Source organism: Odontesthes bonariensis, chromosome 12 (genome assembly GCF_027942865.1).
Source record: "Odontesthes bonariensis isolate fOdoBon6 chromosome 12, fOdoBon6.hap1, whole genome shotgun sequence".
Lineage (NCBI taxonomy): Eukaryota > Metazoa > Chordata > Actinopteri > Atheriniformes > Atherinopsidae > Odontesthes > Odontesthes bonariensis.
Genome location: NC_134517.1, coordinates 6,618,128 through 6,640,952, shown reverse-complemented (window position 1 = coordinate 6,640,952; position 22,825 = coordinate 6,618,128). Strand labels below are relative to the sequence as shown.

The window sequence follows — 22,825 nt, the reverse complement described above, 5'->3', positions numbered from 1 at the left end:
AGATGTACTGTTCTCTAGACCAGCAACAAATCCTTAGTCTCTGACTCTATTCTGACCCAAGTGTTGCATCGTCCTTTAAAGTTATTTAAACAGGAGTCTGTGTGTTGGTATCCTCTATACTTTAATAGTTCTAAAAAGCAATGAACTTGCTGTTAATTGTGTCTGTATTAGATTATGGTCTTAATTATTTACAAGTTAAACTATTTAACATTGTGTTAAAAAAGGGCAACTAATCCCTAAAACATTGCCTCCTTATTCTTTTTTTCATTTGACATCTTCCTATTACTCTGTTGCCTTATATAAAACTTTTTTTTCCCTTTTAGATTATCTTTATATACCTAAGGAAGGTTAAATTAAGACCTTTGTTCAGTAGTGTTTTTCAGGTACACACCCAAAAGTTCCCTGTATAGTACAGTCACTTGACTACAGATTTTTTGTGTGCGTGATTGTGATTAGGAAGCTCTCTCAGTCTAACGTCACTGAAGGTGTAAACGCTGTACGTGCAATGGGTCATCTATTGAAGCACAGATTCAATAGATTGAATAGAATGATCAAAACATTTTAGTGATAATAGATCAGTGGTTTTAAGATAGGTATGAAAAACGAAAGCTATATATATAAAACAGCAAGTAGGTCAAACAATATTGCAGAAGTTGGGAGGAGGGTGTGTATCTCTACAACACTGTTTATAGTTCATACTGATGTTAATGATTACATATACACTCTTGTAGGTCAAAATATAAAAACTGCCTGTAAGGTAGTTGAGGCACTGCCCCTGATGGTGTAATGATCGCTTAAGTCTGAGGTGCAGCAACACATAAAAAGAAGCTGTAAGATACATCTTCATCACAAGATCTGCTTTCGAGCACTCAGTAAGTTCACCTCTGACACTGCTGAACATTTGGAATTCTCAGGGGGTTTTATACAAGTGAATGTTTTGTATTCAAGTGTGATGAAAGGTGCTGACTTATTTTAAGTGTCATTTTTCTCTTTCAGAAGCATCTGAATTTTCAAAATGTACGGGCACAATCAAGGTAAATGACTTCTATTAAATAACACACACATAATGTGTTTCGTATTTTTGAAAATCACTTTTCTGGAATGCAATAGTGGAATCCCCTTTTCTCTTTCTGTTTAGGAAACCAGTATCCAGGCGGGTACCCCAACAATCCTCAGCAGGTGCCAGGGGGCTACCCCAACAATCCCCAGCAGATGCCAGGTGGCTATCCCAACAATCCTCAGCAGATGCCAGGGGGTTACCCCCAATATCCTCCATCAAACTACCCTCCCGCACCTGGACACCCTGGACTTGGACCTGGACCTGGCTATGGTCATGGCCAAGGGCAGTGCCATGGTCAGGGCCATGGTCAATGTCACGGACAGGGTCATGGACAATGCCATGGGCATGGACATGGACACAAGGAAAAGGACAAGGACAAGGACAAGCACAAGCACAAGCACAAGCATGGTCACAAGCACGGCCATTGTCACAAGAAAGGGAAAGACAGCCATGGGGTAAGAGCTTTTTCAAAGAACGCACTGAATAATAGCATAATTTTTACATTTGATGTTTACAAAACAGTCTCAAACAGGGGTTTATGTCATGTTTGCAGGTTAAATAAAGGGATTCCTTGACTTATTTTCTGTGTTTCCTTCATCTTTGTTACAGTCCTCCAGCAGCTCCAGCAGCAGCGACTCTGACTAAATAAGAATTCTTGGATTTGAAAGAAAGACGATAATTAGGACCTGGAACCCTTCATCCTCCTGCTTGATCTGATTGTCATTTTGGTGCACAGAGATTTCTTCACAGTGAAAATACCAGCTTTTATCTGAAAGGTCTGCATGTAAAAACATGGATGAGCTTTTCTATGTTAGCTTTTATCGTGTTAAAAAAGATAGGCATGATCTCCTTTTAACAACAATTGAAAACATTTTGAATGTTATTCAAGATCACTATGAATGATCCTTGTACTGAGGTTCAGATAAAATTGTATTTGTGAGAAAAAACTTAAAAATGTTGTTCTACGCACAAGTGTCTGTCTTTGTTTTTTCATTTTGCATTCCCACCCAATTTCTTAATATCTTGCTGATGATGCTATCTATTTGTCCAGGTGGGGCTGACTAAGCATATTTGCTCAGCCACACCTGGGTTATTGTACTAAATCACACCCTGCAAGTACAGTGAAGCTTATCTCATTCTGATACGCTGTGCAATCAATCACACATTGATGGTAAACTGCAGCCTTTTCCCACAGAGTCATTTTGAGAGCCAACATTTCTTGTTCATTGTATGAGAACATTTAAATTAAACGCGTACACCATTTGTAGTAATTAATTAATATTCACTATAGTCCTATAGAAGGTGATCAAATAGTCAATGAAAAGAAGTCTGGAGGTATTTGGAGAAAAAAAAGTTTACATAAGTAGGTATATTGTATCCTTAACACATACTTTAATGCATTTGTGGTTGCTTTGTTACTGTAAGAAGAATTTGACTTTTATTTCTATTGTATATACAAAAGGATTTAGGTTACTTTGAACCATTCTTGATATTTTATAAGTTATCCCTCTAGTTGTGTTCAAATTTAGATTTTTAATGTGGTTGATATGTTAAATTATTGTTTACTCATCTCAAATTTACTATCACTTACTATCTAGCAATTCTTTCCCCCCTTTTGTTATGCTGAAAGAATTACCTGTGGGGGGGGGGGGGGGGGGGGGGCAAGCAACTTTGACTTTGCGCTGGTGACCTTTGTTTTTCGTCTGCAATCTTCATCTGGGAAAAGCAACAGCTTTGTTCATTCTTCTTCTCTGCCTTCACTTTTGTATTGTATCTTCATAATTGTGCTTCTTTGGCAAGGCTGTTGTCTGTTCTCACATTATAAAATGAATAGTATCCTCCTATTTCTCAAATGCGTTTCCTAAAACAAACATTCAAACAAAAAACAGTATACACAATGACTGCTTTACCCACCTTATTTTTCATGGTTAATCTCTGAACAGTACTTTTCCTCTGTGTACCTTTTATGGCAGTAATATACTTTTTCTCAACTGTAAAAGGACCCTCTGAGGAAATATATATAAATGGTTCATTTTAAGGTAAAAAAACTAAAATATACCATTTTTTTTTAGCGCTGTAAATAAATACTATTTATTGTTAATGAGATAATAATACAATCATTTCCCTCATTGTATTTTTGTTTCTGTTACATACCATAACTTTAACAAGTAAAATACAAACAGACCGTCAAGGTGATTCATGGTCCTCCCATTACATTCCTAAAGTCAAGCGACAAAAAATATGACATATTTTAAATATACTTTTTTTCGAAAGTCGGTGTCCTTTGTCTGTAAATTCAGTAGGCGGCAGTGTGGCTCAAACACAACAAGGAACGACTCGATGGTGAGACCTCCCCACTCCGTTCCCTCCCCTCAAACGTCATCAATAACCACCAATGAGCGCTAGCTCGTTGCCTCCTCCAGGAAGTAACTGTACAGACTTGAGAAGAGAGAAAAAATAACCATTGCTAAAAGTGCAGCTACTGGTCTGAACTGAAAAGTAAAATGTCTTTAACAATTTTGACAACTGCTTCCAGGTATAGTTGACGGCGTTTGAAGTTAACCAATGAGGATTGTTTTTTCTCCTTGGTGTGTTGGCATAATAGAGTAAAGTTGAACTGGTAGTGTATGTCCGACATGTTGACAGCAGGTCGACCTTTATACCCAAGATATTGTTTTGCTTGTAATTCTGAAATTAAATAGTGCTTAAACGATTTTAGTTACAAGCACAGCTAAGCTACGCAAAGTGTCCCTATAATAGCTAAAATACACAATGACAAGGCTATGAGCTTAGCTCACTTAAACGAAATACAGTTTTTATGTGTAGTATATCAAATTAACGTTGTGATCTCTCTGTCAGTTAAGCATGTATGCTGTGGAAAGTAGGCTAACTAATTTATTGTATGGTCATCTTGTGGCACAGAAGTTAGTAAAGTTAATGTAAGGTTGTATGTCATTGCTTAATTGCAAAATGTGTAAGTCTGTTGGAATTTGTAAAATGCGAGAAAATAATTGCTCATTTAACTGAGTCTGAAAGTGTTTCAGATACCATGTGTCCAGCCTGTGTAGTTATTTGTACTTACCTCACCTCTATGCTTGTTTTCCTCAGACTGAAGTGTATATACAGACTGCAGCGAATCCAAGGGCACATGGTGAGAAACTGCACCAATGTGTAGCTCTGTAGCTGCCAATATGCATTCAGTGGATAGTGAATCATTTCAAAGCTGATATCTTTTATAAGCATTTTCATATTCATTTCAGCCATCTTCTGAACAGTGCAGTTGAGTATAATTGCCCAGTGTGTACACTTCAGTTACCGTTCCTTTTATGCTGTAATAAAGGCATCTTTGGTTTACTTTTCACTAAGGGCAGTCTCGCTGCATTAGGAAGGGATCATTTCTCATGTTTCATGTTGTAATAATTGGTTTTCAGCATTACCTAACACTTATTAATTTAAGTTATTAACTTATTAGTTGACTTTGTTATTTTGTTATACTCTTTAGTTAGAGCGCAGTTGAAAGTTGTAATTATTTAAAGTTTATTAATTTTTTATTTTTTTTCCCTGGTGGAACAGTCAGTTGAATTAGCTTTTCCTCATCACTTCACCTTCTTGGAAATAAAAGCTGCTGTTGGTACCTGACAATTCAAGCCAGAGAGTGATCTAGATGTGTTTGAGAGGAAACAACATTCTGTTGTGCTGTGTGTGTTGTAGAGAGAGGGTCTCAATCACTGGAGGACAAAATGAGCCTAAAGCTTTGTAGCCTAAGGATGCATACAAATACACAAAAAACAGCTGAACATACAGGCAATGCAGCTACTGAGACTTACAGGAAACTGGAGTAAATTAAGTACATCAAGCTAATAATGAGTTGCTTAGTGTTAACCAGAAGAAGTAAGCCCTTCCATGCAAGTCGAAGAGATTGTTTTTTTTATGTTTAAGGAACTACCTGGTGCCTGAACCCCCTGACCTGTTTGATGGCCACGTCTGGCCCATGTTTGAATTTGAAAACACAAGAACTGTGAACATGTGAATCTGTGACAGTTTGAACCTATGATTAGGAAATTGTCAGTAGCACACTGCAGTTTTCACTTAACCATATTTCTTCAGGTCCATCCATTCATCTCCTATACCCACTTTATTTAATTCAGGGTCGCATGGTGGCTGGAGCCTATCCTGGCTGCAGTTGGGCGAGAGGTGGGGTACACTGGATAAGGCACCAGTCAATCACAGGGCCACACAGAGAGAAAAGACTATGCACACTCACAGTCACCCCTCCGGTCATTTTAGAATCACAGATTTTTTGGGTATCAAACTAGCAACATTCTTGCATCATAAAAGCACTAGGTGATCCTGTTGAAATAATTAAAAACTTGCTTTTCATAGCTGGAATTAGTTTAAGAGATTCTAATGCCTTTTAAAATGCACCTAATAGAAAAATGTCAGTCTAATTTTAGATTTACTCTAACCACTCTTGTCTAATTTCTTTAGAAATTACATATCGCCCTGTCTTAACAGGAAGGTTGAGGGATTTTCATAGGTTCCATAACCTAATAAATCTGTTGAATTGAGTGTGTTCCAGTGAGTGATTAAGATTTCTGTTTTGTCACAGATGTCAACTCATGTGGTCCCAGAGGTTCTCATGGAGAGAGTGGGTCGGGCCGGTGTGATCACAATGAACAGACCCAAAGTCCTCAATGCTCTCAATTTGACTATGATCCGGCAAATCTACCCTCAACTTAAGGTACTGTATATTTAAAGCTTAGCTAATGGAATCATTGACTGGGACGGATTTAATGGTTGCATGCAGTTTCCCATGTTCAAGGTTCTGAAATAATTCACAGATTATTTTATCTCATAAACCCATTCCAGACCAGTTTTGACTTTCTGTTAGTTTTTTCAAGACTATGTACACTGGTGTTGTGAATATTTAACCTTGAATAAGCTGATTGGAAACGTGAAATATTCTGTTTCTGATGATTTTATGGGAAATGTTGCCACCTAATTTCTGTGTTTCTAGAAATGGGAAAAGGACAACGAGACTGATATTGTGATTATTAAAGGAATAGGTGGAAAAGCCTTTTGTGCTGGTGGAGACATCAGAGGTAAGCAGACATCTTGTAGGTTCAGTTATTGCGGTCTGGGATGATTTTCGATTAATCTGCATAATTATAGCAGAAATTTTATTACATCACTGTTTTGGTTTTTGTTTTTCTTCTCAGCGGTCACAGAAGCAGGAAAGGCTGGTGAATCCCTAGCGCAGGACTTTTTTCGTGAGGAATACATTCTGAACAATGCCATTGGTATTCTTTTCGACTTTATAGATAATTACATTAGTCAGTTTTATACTTTATTGGTATTTATATCCCTTTTAAACTTCCAAACAGCAAGGTCAATACCTCACCAGTTTGCATGTTTGAAAGCTTTTTTTTTTTGTCTTATTTGAATACATCTTATTTCATTTTTCAAGGAGCATGCAGGAAGCCGTATATTGCCATTATTGACGGCATAACAATGGGAGGGGTGAGTGTGATATTTTCATCCAATGTGAATAATGAAAATTTTCTTTTAATGTCTTATAATTAGTATTTTAAGCAGCATAAAAATCTCTTATATGTATGAGATGTAATAAGAAATCATGTCAATAGGTGTCAGTAGATAGCTATGTGCCTCTGTGACCTTCTGCCAGCGGCAAGATGGCCTCTGATTGGATGAAATATAAAATATCAAAGCATTGTTACTGCTGGTGGTTTTTCCCCCTAGGTGCTTGATGTTTTTGGAATTTGAATTGCTACCTTTGCCCCACAATAAGCATTATAAAAAAATACATTCAGCCAGAGTATTTATCAGTTCTGATTATAATAACAAAGCAATATAACTTGTTTAACCAACTCAGTCCTATCAAATGAGTAATAGTGAGGTCGGTCCAAACTACAGAGGTCTTCCCTCAGCTGTAGGAGTGTATTTTGGTGGCATTAGTAAAATACAGGACTTTACGCAGTAGGCTTTCTGGTACTATTATGTTTGAACATAATTTTAGGCTAAGTTTCACTTTATAATTAGACTTATTTTGTGTGCCGTTACTGTTTACAATTGTCACCACCAATATGTCTAAGTTAAGTTTAGAATCGGCACATTTACAGATGAAATAACAAATTTAAAAAGAGAAAGAATAAGGTTTGAGTTGAAATGGATCTTTTAACAGCCTTTCAAAATTTGACTGCCTTTATTGTACAAGTACCTCTTTTCGTGTCGTGGACCAATTTATGTGTCGTGTGGATTCATCTCACCATGTTTTCTGTTGTTACCTTTACTGTTAATTTACTACTGAGGTCTCCACAGTATTATCAGGCTCATTACTCAACATGTCTGTGTATTTGTATGCATGTTTCTAATTCCCTGTGGGGACTCGCAGGTAGAGATTCTTTCATTTTTAGGATTTGCTTCTGGGATTAAGGATTTTAGGATTAATTAGCTTAATGTTAATGTTAGCGTGAGGGTGAGGTTGGTAGGGTTGGGGCTAAGAAATGCATCATGTCAGTAAGTAGTTCCCACTTGGGGGACCCCACAAGTGCCTTTGCTCATCAGTAACCCTCACTTAGTGCTGGTCAGGTAGGAGCTCTGTGCTCTGAGGTGACATTATGTACTACAAAATCATCTGATTTTAGGTGGCAGTGCATTTGTATGTTTTATGCTCTTGTTTGAACGCAGCTTTTAAGCTCCATGCTTACGTGTTGTTTCTTTGCTTGTGCTGTCCAGTGTTTGACATTTTTGGCCTGTAATGCAGAGTTCTGTGTTGTGATAATAATGGGCTAGCAATTTATGCTGTCAAGCATAAATTGATGGCAAGTATGTTTTGTGCTGGTGCTTACACTGCTAAACATGAACAAATTGATTCTGATATTGGAATTTACAGCTGTCTTTTTTTTTATCTTTGCAAAAGCTAAAGTGATTTCCATGTTTCTTCAATTTAATATCCAATGAATGTCTTTGTTGCGTGAATTGGTTTTGTATATTTTTTGAAAATATACATTGATAGACTTCTGGATTGCCTATTGGTTACATTGAGGCATACACTTACCACCAATCAGGGACAGGATTGAAAGGTGAAACGTATACACATTTACAATTTTTGTAAAAAGCCACGCCCACTTCCGCCCACATTTTTAAATGTAGTGTGCTACATGGACACTACTTGGATTTAGCAGCAGAATATGGAGGACATTCGCTCAGTGGAACTGTGAAAGGCCGGGCACAACACGGATCAGTTCCTTCAGTGCATGTCACTCGTGTTTCAGTTTTTTAGAAATCAATACATTCATGAGTCATTATCAATTATGAGTCAAATTTTTTTTGAAATGACAGATTTTCAATCGACCGAATCTTCTAACTTTAAAAGTAATTGAGATGTTGGAATTTAATTTATATCAAGATGCTACAGTGCTTTATTGCGGATGTAAAATACTTGTGTAATTGCTTTCAATTTCAGAGATTAATCCCAGAAGTGGCAAAAACAAAAGCGATCTTTTTTGTTTCCCTGCGTTCAGACAGTCATAATGATTATGAAATTCTTAATATTTTCTAATCCAAGAGTGGCAGAAGCTATTATTATTATGTCAGAAAAGTAAAAAAAAAAATATTTCGAAAAAGGCTGTAGAAGATGCCATGGACAGATTTGTGCTTGGATCTGGTGAAAGTATTTTGAATTAATACTGGTCATCCCCTAGCAGAAAACATTTAAAGCTGAAATGTTTTATTTTATTATTATTACTTTTATTATTTGGACTACTTTCTGGCCTAAGATATTTTGTGTTTGCTTCTTGTGATCTATGAACCTCTGACTGTGGAAGTAAAATTATTTGCAGTCCACGTCTTATGTCATGTGAGTACAGAGAGAACACGAGTGTTGACACAAACCATCCTGAGGGTGATTGCTGTTTAATGCTCATACTGAATAGACACAGGCCAGTTCTATATATGGAAGAAACCAAGAGGCACTAAAGTCCCTGCTCCCAGATCTGTTATGAGCTCAGGGCAGAACTCCCACATAGAGCAAATCGGGATAACAAATCATGAGAGAGTAAAGGCATGTCATCATCAGGTCAAAGACACACAAGCACAGTGTGTGGAGGGATCTGTTATCAGAGGGATCTCATCTCACACACGTTATTCATTGCTCAGCAAGTTTCAGATCCTGAGAATAAAGGTCTGTGAAGCCTTTAGTGTTATCTGTGTCTACTGTGTGTTGTACTTGAGCAGACACAGTGTCTCTCTCGGTTTACGCATGAAATTTCAAACGTGTAGTGAAGTGAAGTAGCTGCTGCGCCTCTGATGAGTATGGATCCAGAGCTGTGCAACTGCTATGAGGTCCGATAATGTCCATTTCTTCTGATGAGATAAGAACAGTGGGTGCCAAAACGGGCCTGAAGCCATATTTTCGTCCATGCTTTCCAGTTTTCAGCCCGCTTGGAGCTTGTTTTGAAAGGAAATACTTTCTGCAAGAGTAATGTGGAAAGTCACCCAACTGTTGTGTATTTTCAAACGGACATCATTTTCTCTGGATGTGATTGCTAAACTATTAATTATCTCTTGGTTTCTTCATACACCCCCTAATCACCTCAATAACTGTTTTTGATGCAATTGGCCTCACTTGTTCTGTCATTATTTAACAAGGGTTTCTCAAACACCTCCACATTCTTTGGCAGTGAACACTATTCTGTACAGGTTGTAAATTTTGCAGCCCATTATATCTGTGAGGGCCATAAACACACTTGTCTGCACTTTTGCAAATGGCTGTTGTTCGCAGCAGGACCTGAAGACATGTTCATATATGGTACTTGGTGGAACAAGATAGCACTTAACAATATTCCACTACTTTTATGGCAAAACTCAGAGTAAGGTGAGATTACACTGCCCCTAATTCTGTATCCATCTTTTTTTTCTGTCTCTGCAGACATTTTTAAGCTCATTTAAAAAAGTTGCTGTTATTTATATGCTATATTTATCTTATAGTTCAACTTTCTCTACTTTCTACATTCCTTTTTGAGAATCTAATAACACATGTAGACAAGAGAGAATCGAGGTACTATTTGAAAGGTTAGTGTGAAAGTATTTTGGGGGCGGCCATGGCTCAGTGGTTAGAGTCGGTCGTCCAATAACCGGAGCATTGCATAGGATTGCATAGGAGAGCATTGCATAGGAGAGCACTGCATAGCATTGCGAACTGTCCCTTTAAAGCGGCGAACTGTCCCTTTAAAGCGGCGAACTATCCCTTTAAAGAGAAGAACTGTCCCTTTAAAGAGGCGAACTGTCCCTTTAATACCCCACCAGTGAAACAGGGGCAGTTACCTGTTCCTTTGTCCACGAAGCTGGTGATGGTGTTGGCCAGGCTGCCGTTCAGCTCCCCGCTGGACAGGGACCAGTACAGGGACAGCATGTAGTCATGGGGGGGTCACCAGCAGGGCTTTTGGGGGCTGTTTTTTTGCTTATTACGTCGCCATGGTAACTCCAATCTTCAATAAAAGTAATAGCCCGCGAAAACTCATCGAGCCGGTCGTTTTGATATATATATATTGTTGGGATGTGCCGTTGGGATATTTATACTTCAGTCCATTAATGTGGATGGAAGAATAAATATATCTATAAATAAATAAAGAGACACGTTTTCAATGTTAAATTCCATAGACTTTTGCCAACGGAATAGTAATATGTGCCTTGCCATGCATTAAAGAACTGTCCCTTTAAAGCGGCCAACTGTCCTTTTAAAGCGGCCAACTGTCCCTTTAAAGAGGCGAACTGTCCCTTTAAAGCGGCCAACTGTCCCTTTAAAGCGGCGAACTGTCCCTTTAAAGCGGCCAACTGTCCCTTTAAAGAGGTGAACTGTCCCTTTAAATCGGCAAAGGACTGGCTGGGCCACTAATAGCCTTGTTTCTATGGTAATTAATCTCCCTCAATTAACTGACAGTTAAGCTGCCCCAGCTGCTGCTACACTAATTATATGAGACTCAGGCTTCTCAGAGCCAAAAAAACTCTACGAACAGATGCTTCCCATTCGGAAACCGTAAGAGCTACGGAAAAAATTCTCGCAGAATGAACGAGGGACGGCTTTGGACTTCAATATTCCCGCGTTTCAGATCTGTAGCACATTCACAGTGAAAGCACGGATGAGAGAAAGAAGGGATGCAGGAGCTGCTGAGATTCTGAGAATTGGATGAATTAAAATGGGGATTTGAGGTCTTTGAGCCCCGACATCACTTTGCTCTGAGGGGCAGGGGCAGGGGCAGGGGCAGGTCTTTAGCTCTGCATTAATTGGGGCCTGCCATAGCATTGCATAGGAGAGCACTGCATAGCATTGCTTCGCAATCCTATGCCTCCATGCAAATATTTGGCAAGGCACCTATTACTATAGGTTAGTGTGAAAGTATTTTGGGGGCGGCCGTGGCTCAGTGGTTAGAGTCGGTCGTCCAATAACCGGAGCATTGCATAGGATTGCATAGGAGAGCATTGCATAGCATTGCGAACTGTCCCTTTAAAGCGGCGAACTATCCCTTTAATACCCCACCAGTGAAACAGGGGCAGTTACCTGTTCCTTTGTCCACGAAGCTGGTGATGGTGTTGGCCAGGCTGCCGTTCAGCTCCCCGCTGGACAGGGACCAGTACAGGGACAGCATGTAGTCATGGGGGGGTCACCAGCGGGGCTTTGGGGGGGCTGTTTTTTTGCTTATTACGTCGCCATGGTAACTCCAATCTTCAATAAAAGTAATAGCCCACGAAAACTCATCGAGCCGGTCGTTTTGATATATATATTGTTGGGATGTGCCGTTGGGATATTTATTCTTCCGTCCATTAATGTGGACGGAAGAATAAATATATCTATAAATAAATAGAGACACGTTTTCAATGTTAAATTCCATAGACTTTTGCCAACGGAATAGTAATATGTGCCTTGCCATGCATTAAAGAACTGTCCCTTTAAAGCGGCCAACTGTCCTTTTAAAGCGGCCAACTGTCCCTTTAAAGAGGCGAACTGTCCCTTTAAAGCGGCCAACTGTCCCTTTAAAGCGGCCAACTGTCCCTTTAAATCGACAAAGGACTGGCTGGGCCACTAATAGCCTTGTTTCTATGGTAATTAATCTCAATCAATTAACTGACAGTTAAGCTGCCCCAGCTGCTGCTACACTAATTATATGAGACTCAGGCTTCTCAGAGCCAAAAAAACTCTACGAACAGATGCTTCCCATTCGGAAACCGTAAGAGCTACAGAAAAAATTCTCGCAGAATGAACGAGGGACGCCTTTGGACTTCAATATTCCCGCGTTTCAGATCTGTAGCACATTCACAGTGAAAGCACGGATGAGAGAAAGAAGGGCTGAAGGAGCTGCTGAGATTCTGAGAATTGGATGAATTAAAATGGGGATTTGAGGTCTTTGAGCCCCGACATCACTTTGCTCTGAGGGGCAGGGGCAGGGGCAGGGGCAGGTCTTTAGCTCTGCATTAATTGGGGCCTGCCATAGCATTGCATAGGAGAGCACTGCATAGCATTGCTTCGCATTGCTTCGCAATCCTATGCCTCCATGCAAATATATGGCAAGGCACCTATTACTATTCCGTTGGCAAAAGTCTATGGGATTTAACATTGAAAACGTCTCTTTATTTATTTATAGATAAATTTATTCTTCCGTCCACATTACGGGCCTGCACATCCCAACAATATATATATCAAAACGACCGGCTCGATGAGTTTTCGCGGGTTATTACTTTTATTGAAGATTGGAGTTACCATGGCGACGTAATAAGCAAAAAAGTAAGTAAGTAAGTAAGTAATTTATTTGTACAGCGCCTTTCACAGACCAGGGTCACAAAGCGCTTTACAGGTACAATAGAAACACACAGTTAAGAAGTACATAAAAGTATAAGTTTAAAAAGGCCAAAGCAACTCAGTGGCAATCATAGCAGCCCAAGACAATTAAGAAAATTAAGACAATTAAGACAGTTAAGAAAATTAAGAAAAAACCTGAACAAATAAAAAGGTCTTAAGTTGCCTTTTGAAGGCGTCAACAGACTCCATCGAGCGCAGAGAGAGCGGAAGATCGTTCCAAAGCCTGGGAGCAACAGCCTGGAAGGATCGGTCTCCTCTGGTCCGGAAACGCGTGCGTGGCACCATCAGAAGATTCTGATCCACAGACTTCAGAACCCTAGCTGGGGTGTAAGACTGGATCAGATCTTTGATGTAGGGTGGAGCCTGACCATGCAATGCTCAGAAAGTTAAAACCGAAATTTTAAAATTTATCCTAGAGGAAACTGGTAGCCAATGAAGAGCTTTAAGAACAGGAGTTATGTGAGTCCTCCTATTTGAGCGGGTCAGAATTCTCGCAGCAGAGTTTTGCACCAACTGCAGGCGAGACAGCTCCTTCTTGTTCAGACAAGAAAACAGACTATTACAATAGTCCAAACGCGAAGACACAAATGCATGTATAATCAGCTCCAAATCATCCCGTGACACCATTGCCCCCCAAAGCCCCGCTGGTGACCCCCCATGACTACATGCTGTCCCTGTACTGGTCCCTGTCCAGCGGGGAGCTGAACGGCAGCCTGGCCAACACCATCACCAGCTTCGTGGACAAAGGAACAGGTAACTGCCCCTGTTTCACTGGTGGGGTATTAAAGGGACAGTTCGCCTCTTTAAAGGGACAGTTCTTCTCTTTAAAGGGACAGTTCGCCGCTTTAAATTTTTAAATTTAAACGGCTTTGATGCCGTTTAGGCTTGAATGCTTCTTCTTTAGGCCTTGCGAACCATTCCTGAGCAGCCGTGATTAGTTGAGCGATACGCACACTTTGGCAGGCCCCTTCTAAATTTCTTCAGAAATTTTCTAGTCTTTGTTTATAATCTATCTATATCTATTTGTTCAATATTAGCAAGGTGAAGACGGGTGAGTACAGTGAGTCATCTTTTATCCATATAGTGACCTTTCGTGGGTTCAGTGCCACATGAGGTCAGTATGAAAACCAAATATTTGGAATGTATATAAATCGTTCCAACTGCAGGTATTCCCTGAACTTCCTTTGCAGTTACATGATAATTTTTTGCATTTTTACATATCATTGTCGCCTGAGATTTGGAATAGGTGACCAAAGAAGATTGCATTTGCCTTTTAAAATGTCAGTCGAGTGACATTTCCTCTCTTTCCACAACTGGTTTATCTGCATCACTCTGAGACAGGATGTTCCTGATTTTAACAATATTACGAAGGTGAAAGAAGGCAGTCCGAAAAAAACTGTTTTATTTGTGCGTCAAATGATAAATTCTTGTCAAAAATTACTCCAAGGTTCCTCACTGTAGTATTGGCAGACATGTTCACAAGTCAAGTCTCAAGTCTCAAATGACTGAAATGAAAGTTCTATCATTACACACATGCCATTTGGTCTAGATAAGACATTATGTGACGATGCATTGCTGTATTTAACGGCATGAAAGCATGTACTGTATTATCAATATATGTAATATCATTATATACTGCAGGATCAAAATGGATCACAGCATGGTCACTTAAAGGCATGGTTGGTAATCCTGTTCAGAAACACATTTTGTAATACTGGGTGAAATGGTCCGTCTGTCCTGAGAGAAATCTATACAAGATGTATTTAGAAAAAGGGACGAAAATAATCAGACCTCTGTGGCAGCTGCAGGACTGAGAAAAAGCTGACCAATCCGAGATCAGCGTCCCGCTGATCTCGGATTGGAGCGCCTACAAAAAACAATCAGATGCCTCTGCTTTCTGCCTACGCCCCCCTCTGTCGGCTCCCTGCTCCGTGTGCGCATGCGGTTCTACCGGCTTTGGATGACGCACTGACGGAATGGGGAGGGGGGGGTGGAGCTTAGAGGAGGGGACACTTTCGAATCTTGCTAGCTCTCTTGCTAGCTCTCTAGGATTACCTACCATAGCTTTAAGAGGGCTTTTTCAATCCAATGTGAAGAAATGCCATGAAAAACGCTTGTTTGAAGTATATAAATGTATTTGGAAATATGTGTGTGTAAAAATTCCCGTTGCCACCGTGGGTTCACCCAACACATGAGCAGAGACCGTGGTTGACTTATACTTGTTTATTTCTTATTGATCGAGGTTAATAGCCTGAACGGCAGAAGATGAACTCCAGCTTCTCCGTGTGCTCGGTTCGTTCATTCGTCCTTCCGTCTCTGGCTCTAGGTCTCGATCCCGTCATCTCCCCCTCTGCCTGGACCAGTACGCTACTGATAAAGGGGAGAATGATTAGCCGACGATGTACAGGTGTGCCAATCATCTCCCCTCCCACTGTCCTCTGAGCTCTTCCCACCTCTCCACCTCTCCTCTGCACCTGATGCACCACGCCCCCCTCCACAGTGTGCTTGCTCTGCACCACAGGATACATGAACAGACATATTAATAACTGGCCGTGTAGCCTGAACTTCTCATGCATGACATTTTTCAGTGCAATTTCAGTGTATTTTTCAGGGTTTTGTGGACAGTGTCAACCTGGAATTTTATCAGGTGTCCCTGAAATTGTAAAAGTAGGCTATTTTAAAACAGCAATTAGATTAACGTTAAACTATACCCACGTAGGCTTGGCATAGCAATTAATTTGGTAACTGTTAACCTAGGCTACTTAACCACAGTCTTAACCCTTAACTCTTCCCAAATTTCATAGGCTGCTGCAGATAAATCAGCAACACTGTGTAGTGAACAATGAAGCTATTATCTGCATATAGTTTACGACACTGTTTACTTTGATTAGTTTTGTAGCGGTAGCTGTCGATACGCGCTAAGTTTCCCTGTCACATTACAAAGAGACTGACCTATTCTTGTGCATTTTTAGGTGCCTGATGAAGTTGGACGTAGTTGAGCCGGCATCATTTATCCTGATACCACACACTTTGCAAGCTGCAGTTCGCTTGTTTGCTGTCTGTGTAAACGCTTTATAACCAAATGCCACAGTTCCAGATAAGCTTGACGTTGCCATGGTTAGAGTAGTTTTAATATCAGTGGCTGCACGCATGCACGAGGCTATGTTGCGCTCAGCCTGCCATCAGCCTTGTCATGCATCGGAATTCATTAAATAAAGATCAGAAACAATAATTTCACGAAATGAAGATTGTTTACGAGTCCCAAGCCTTGAGTCCAAGTAAAGTCTCATGTCTTTTGAGGGCAAGTCTGAAGTCAAGTCTCGAGTCTTTGTGCGACTTAAGTGCAACTCGAGTCCCCATCTCTGAGTATTGGAAGCCAAGGAAATGCTATCTAGAGTAACTATATAGCTACAGTTTCTCCCTGAAGCGCTCAGGTCCAAAGACAACAGCTTCAGTTTTGTCTGAATTTAGGAGCAGAAAGTTCTGAGTCATCCAGGTCTTTATGTCTTTAAGACATGCTTGTAGTCTGACCAACCTATTGGTTTCATCTGGTTTCATAGATAAGTACAGCTGAGTATCATCAGCATAGCAATGGAAATTTATGCCATGCTGTCAAATGGTGCTTTTCCACTAGCTCTCTTCGGCTCGGCGCGCTATTGCGTGTTTCCACTAGCACGCTGTACCTGCAACCGGGACGATTTTTCGTATCACCTCAGCCCTGGTTCCAAGCGGGCCGAAGCGTTACTAAAACGTGACGTCAGCCGACTGCCTTCCACTGATTGGGCGATGAGTGTCGTCACTGGAAGCGTCATAACGAGGATAATAAAAGCTAGCGTTAGCAACCGTTAGCTTACCTCCAAACGTCGTCTTTTTGAAGCTCGTAACAAAACTCTCCGGTACTTTTCAATACTGTTTTGTCTGGCGGCCAGGAGTCTTCTCTGGCTCCTCTGCATTCTGTGTAACAAAAAGCCGCAGGGTGAGCAGCAACACGTGCAGCCGTGTTACGACGACCCCGCCAACGTCGAGGAGGCACGAAGTATACTCGTTTGTAATGGAAACACAACCAAACCGAGCCGTGCCGAGCTAGTGGAAAAGCACCATTATAATGTTACCTAAATATATATAAAAATGAAAAGGATTGGTCCAAGCACAGAACCCTGTGGAACTCCATACCTTACTCTGTTGTGCGAGGAAGATTCTTAGTTTACAAGAACAAACTGGAATCTATCAGATTTCCAGTGCTATGTACAGTTTGCCTGGTTGTTTATTCCCTTGCATTAACGTAACTGCACTCCATACCTGAGTGTCATGCTGAGGGATGAATTGGTCTGTCAGTTCACTTTTACATGACTGCATTAAGATAAAATATCAGCTGGTGTTCATTTCTTCTATCGGGTTAATGAGGTAGGCCTAATGGGGAATAGAGTGAATTGGACTTCTTGTAACAAAAAGGAGCTCGCTGGATAATTTGGCAATAAGTTTTTTGTTTTTGTGAAATAGTGTTTTCAGTTTATTGTTGTGAAACTTTTTTAAGCAGGTAAAATAGATGTATTCGGGTGCATTTGAAACAGTATTCAAATGCATATACAGTATACAGTATTTTGGAATATATAAGGATTACCTACAAATCTTTATGTTTTGGACCTGAAACCATTTCATATTAAAAATAAGATGATCTTGAGCAGAAAGCGAACACCATGGAGGAACACTATGATGGTAAAGGCCTTGAAAACAGAATGCAGGAAAGCAGAGCGTAAATGGCGAAAAACTAAACTTCAAATTCACCATGACCTCTACAAACAAAGTCTTTGTAATTTTAACCACGGGTTACTCCGGGCTAGACAGCAACACTTATCTGAAATGATTAATAAGAACATCAACAACACTCGTGCTCTGTTTGCTATGGTTGATAAGCTTACAACCCCCCCCCCAAAACAGATAGTTTCAGAAAAATGAAATGAATTTGCTTGTTTTTTTCAATGAAAAAATCAAATCTATAAGGCTAAGTATCAACATAAATCAGCAAAATAATAAAATGACACAATCCTTAAAACCACCTAGGAATCAATCAACTATAATGTCAGAATTCAATACAGTTGACCAAAAAACCATAGAAGAAACAGTCCAGCATCTTAAACCATCAACATCCTGTCTTGACACAATGCCATCTGACTTCTTTAAAACTATTGTAAGCTCTGTCCAAACAGATTTGCAGCAAATAATAAACTGCTCACTTCAATCAGGCACGTTTCCTAAACCCTTAAAAGTAGCTGCCATCAAGCCACTCCTAAAAAAGAGAACATTGGATGCTTCCATTTTAACCAACTACAGACCCATCTCAAATCTTCCTTTTATTGCCAAGATTGTTGAGAAAGTGGTTTTTAATCAACTCAGTAACTTCTTGAACTCCAGTGGACTCCAATGTTCCCTCTAATTTTTCATGTGTCTGGGCATACACACAAACTCTCTGAGCACACTGATGAGCACTGTGAGCAACATCAGATGTGCACGCTGTGGCCACACACCTGTTCAAAACCTTGGATCATAGCAAGTTACATGGCTTATTAGAAGAATCAAATCACAGCAGCAATTTTCATTAGTTTACTTTTAATATAAGTGATTTGACCCAGTTAAAATGAAAAAGACAAAAATCTTGTTGTTCATGAGATGTGTAGTATGTTATGTTGTATGTGAGAGTCATGCTTTGGCCTTGGGAAGAGTCATGCTTGCAGCCTTGTTTTGCAGAGTAGATCTTTCTCAATCGAAAAAGAAAAAATCTCATCCAGTTTCACTGCTTTTTCTTCTATTTCACACATACTCAGACAGCAATTCTGTTCTAAAAGAACCGCAGGGGATTGTGTCTTAACTCCTAGCTCCGCCGCACTGTTGTTAGCTAGCTAACCTGCACGGCGCGTATGGGTAGGGCACATATGCGAGCACTATCAATGCTATGATTGGCTGCATAGCGTAAGTAAATCGTATCATTGGCTGAACACCTGTCACTCACTGCGTTATATTGAAAAATGGTACAGAAAAACATTAGGTCTTAGGTATTAGATATTGATTAATACGTTTATGGTGAATTTTATTTTATGCGCTACATAGATTTTCTTGTGCGCTGAGAATGTGCGAGCAGTGCGTGATTGCGCAGGCGCGCAGCTTAGAGGGAACATTTGTGGACTCCTTGACAAAATTTCAGTCAGGCTTCCGACCTCACCACAGTACAGAAACGGCTCTTATTAAAGTGTTAAATGACATAAGGTTGAACACTGACTCAGGCAAGGTGTCAGTTCTGGTATTGTTGGATCTCAGTGCTGCATTTGACACTGTGGATCACAGTATACTGCTGAACAGGTTGGAAACCTGGGCAGGACTCAGCGGGACAGTCCTAAAATGGTTCAGGTCCTACTTGGAGGAGCGGAGTTATTTTGTGACTATTGGAAGTAATCAATCTGATCGAGTGGCTATGACATGTGGAGTTCCTCAGGGGTCAGTTCTTGGACCCCTTCTGTTCACTCTATACATGCTGCCTCTGGGTCAAATTCTGAAGAACTCTAAAGTCAACTACCACAGCTATGCAGATGACACACAGATATATCTCTCACTGTCTCCAGATGACTGCAGTCCTATAGAGTCATTGGGCCTCATGCAAGAACCGTTCGTACGTACAGATTTGTTCTTAAATTGTCCGTACGAGTAATTTAAGAGAATTTGCGCATTCACCAATCTTTTCGTATTTTACGTTTTCTTTCAGGTACGAACAGAATTTACGAGTGATCCAGACCTGTCGTAGGAGTTTCGTAAAATAGTCTGCTGTTATTCAAATCAAGTTTGCTTGACTAATGAATGGATTCTATATTTAATTACTTTGAAGAAAACATAAATAAATATACATTATACCCCATAATTATGCTGACATTATTCTGTTTGACTTAAATTATGCACTAATTGAAGGTTCATTTGAATCTGTATATAACAAGGTCAATGGGAAGCGTAACCAGCAGCTGTCTTACTTTTGGATGCCTTAGTGCGTCAGGCTCTTGGAAGAGACCGTGTGGAGATGTCAGGACCAGACAGAGAAGGACCACAAATGCGTCACGTTTAAACAGTTTATTTATGTTTCAGGGGAAAGGGAGTTGGGGCTGACTCTGGTATCGAACCCGGGTCGCTGGCTTGGCAGGCTGGTGTCCTAACCACTGTCCTATGGTCCAGGTGCCTGTGTGTGTGTGTCCCCCAGTGGTTGAGCGGCGTCTCGTGTAGGTGGTGGTAGGTCCGAGCTCACTCGCCACGGGGCAGGGAGTCCTGGGGGGAACACACACACACAACAGCGGCAGTACAGTCAAGGGTAATCCAGAAATCGTGGTAGGTAGGCGGAAGGCAGGTCAACATTACCGGGGCAAGAGATCAGTGAGGATTCCAGGCAGAAGGCAGGTCGGGTTTATCAAGGACTGGAGATCAGGCAGGGTTTCAGAGCAGGTCCGGGTTTGTCAACAGGAGTCAGAGTTCTTTTGCCAGGGAACAGGAATCAGGAGCGTGTTCGCAGACGGTCTGACAGAGTGGAACTGAAAACCAGAGCTTAATATACAGAGGTTAATGGCAAAGTGAATGCAGTGCAGCTGGCTGGTCAATGAGGAGGCAGATTGAAAACAGGTGTACCAATTAAGCAGAGCAGAGTGAATTGAAGGCACTAAGTGCTTGTTACCAGGAGCCAGGGGAGAGACCATGACAGAACCCCCCCCCCCCCCCCCCCCCCCAAGGGACGGCCCCAGAAGTCCCCAAGAGACACCACCAAGCAGGGAGGGCGGAGGGGGGAGCCGGAGGAGGGTCAGAATTCCTCACTTCGATCAGTCTCCATCGCTTCGTCCTCAGAGGGGACCGGTGAATCCACGTCGCCAAGGGGCCTTGTTCCCCCATCAGCAGGGAGCACGTCAGAACACAGGCCAGGTTCTGGGTCAGGGTCAGGTGTCGAGCGGGTAGCCTGTCGGGACCCCCTAGGGCGGCCACGCCGGATGGAGGGCTGGTCAGGATGCAGACGATGAAAATCAGCAATAAGTGTCCGATCCAAAATTCGTCTGGCAGGCACCCAGGACCTCTCCTCTGGACCGTACCCTTCCCAGTCGACTAGGTACTGGATACCTCTGCCTCTTCGCCTGGACCGGAGCAGTCGTCGGACGGAGTAGACCAGGCCTCCATCAACAAGACGTGGTGGAGGAGGAGGATCAGCAGGGGGCTGGTTGGATGACTTGTTCTGGCTACAGGTGGGGCAAGCACGGACAAGGTCCCTCACATCCTTCCTCAGAGATGGCCACCAGAACCGCTGGGTGAGAAGGTGACAGGTGCGAGTAGACCCAGGATGGCAAGCGAGATTGGAGCTGTGACCCCACTGTATGACTTGAGACCTCAGGTTTTCCTGGACGAAGAGGCGGTCATCAGGGCACGTACTGGGGCCAGGCTGGTCACGAAGAGCCTCCCGTACTTGTTCCTCAACATCCCAAGTCAGAGCGGCAATGAGACAGGGACCGGGCAGGATGGGTGCTGGGTTGTTTGTGTGAGTGTTGTCTTTCTGGAACTGACAGGAAAGGGCATCAGGCTTAGTGTTTCGTGTTCCGGGGCGGTATGACAGGGTAAAGTTGAACCTGGTAAAGAACAGAGCCCAGCGGGCCTGTCTGGAGTTCAGTCGTCTAGCGGTTCATATGTATTCAAGATTTTTTGTGGTCAGTCCAGACTATGAATGGAACAGTTGAACCCTCCAGCCAGTGGCGCCACTCTTCCAGGGCAAGCTTGACAGCCAAAAGCTCACGGTTGCCTATGTCGTAGTTGCGTTCCGATGGTGATAGTCTGCAAGAATAGAACGCACAGGGGTGGAGTTTGCCATCTTCGGCTGCTCGTTGCGAGAGAACTGCTCCGACTCCCACATCAGAGGCGTCCACCTCCACAACGAATTGCCGGTCTGGATCGGGCATCTGGAGAATGGGGGCAGAGGTGAACCGGGATTTGAGGACACCGAAGGCTTCATTGGCTGCTGAGGTCCAGGCGAATGGTTGTTTGGGACTGGTCAGAACGGTGAGAGGAGAGGCTACTGTGCTGTAGTTGCGGATGAATTTGCGGTAGAAGTTGGAAAACCCAAGGAATTGCTGGAGCTTTTTCCTGCTCTCTGGTACGGGCCATGAAGTCACTGTTGAGACTTTAGCTGGGTCCATTTGGATGCGCCCTTCTGCCACAATGTATCCCAGGAAAGCCATGTATCGAGCACGAAACTCACACTTCTCTGCCTTGACATACAGGGAGTTCTCCAGGAGACGACTGAGGACCAGTTGGACGTGGCGGGTGTGTTCGGTCAGGGTTCGGGAGAAGATCAAAATGTCATCCAGGTACACGAAGACAAACTTGTTCAGCATGTCCCGCAAGACGTTGTTTACTAGAGCCTGGAACACTGCTGAGGCATTGGTGAGGCCGAAAGGCATGACCAGGTACTCATAGTGACCTGTTGGGGTGTTGAACGCTGTCTTCCATTCATCTCCCTCCCTCACCCGCACCAGATGGTAAGCATTCCTGAGATCCAATTTTGTGAAAATTGTGGCTCCCTGGAGCAACTCAAAAGCGGAAGTGAGCAGAGGAAGAGGGTAACGATTCTTAACTGTGATATCATGACTACAAGACCCCGGTAGTCGATGCAGGGGCGGAGGGTCCCATCTTTTTTCCCCACGAAGAAGAACCCTGCACCGGCAGGAGAAGAGGACGGGCGGATGATCCCAGCTGCTAGGGAGTTACTGATGTACTCCTCCATGGCTCTTCTTTCAGGGGCAGACAGAGTACAGGCCACCCTTGGGTGGAGCAGTTCCAAGGAGGAGGTCTATGGCGCAGTCATAGGGGCGATGCGGGGGCAGTGA

The 22,825-nt window shown here is 42.0% G+C and overlaps 1 protein-coding gene across 1 annotated transcript in view; it reads left to right on the top strand.

Moving 5' to 3' along the window:
• The first annotated feature begins 3,482 nt into the window (after positions 1-3,482).
• The window catches only part of hibch (3-hydroxyisobutyryl-CoA hydrolase), a 55,404-nt gene continuing 36,061 nt past the window's right edge, over positions 3,483-22,825 (top strand). Inside the window, exons 1-6 of the mRNA XM_075478989.1 lie at positions 3,483-3,596; positions 4,169-4,211; positions 5,670-5,801; positions 6,078-6,162; positions 6,280-6,360; positions 6,528-6,580. Coding sequence (XP_075335104.1) covers positions 3,565-3,596; positions 4,169-4,211; positions 5,670-5,801; positions 6,078-6,162; positions 6,280-6,360; positions 6,528-6,580 — 426 coding nt within the window. The 5' untranslated portion in view covers positions 3,483-3,564. The remainder of the gene's footprint in view (positions 3,597-4,168; positions 4,212-5,669; positions 5,802-6,077; positions 6,163-6,279; positions 6,361-6,527; positions 6,581-22,825) is intronic.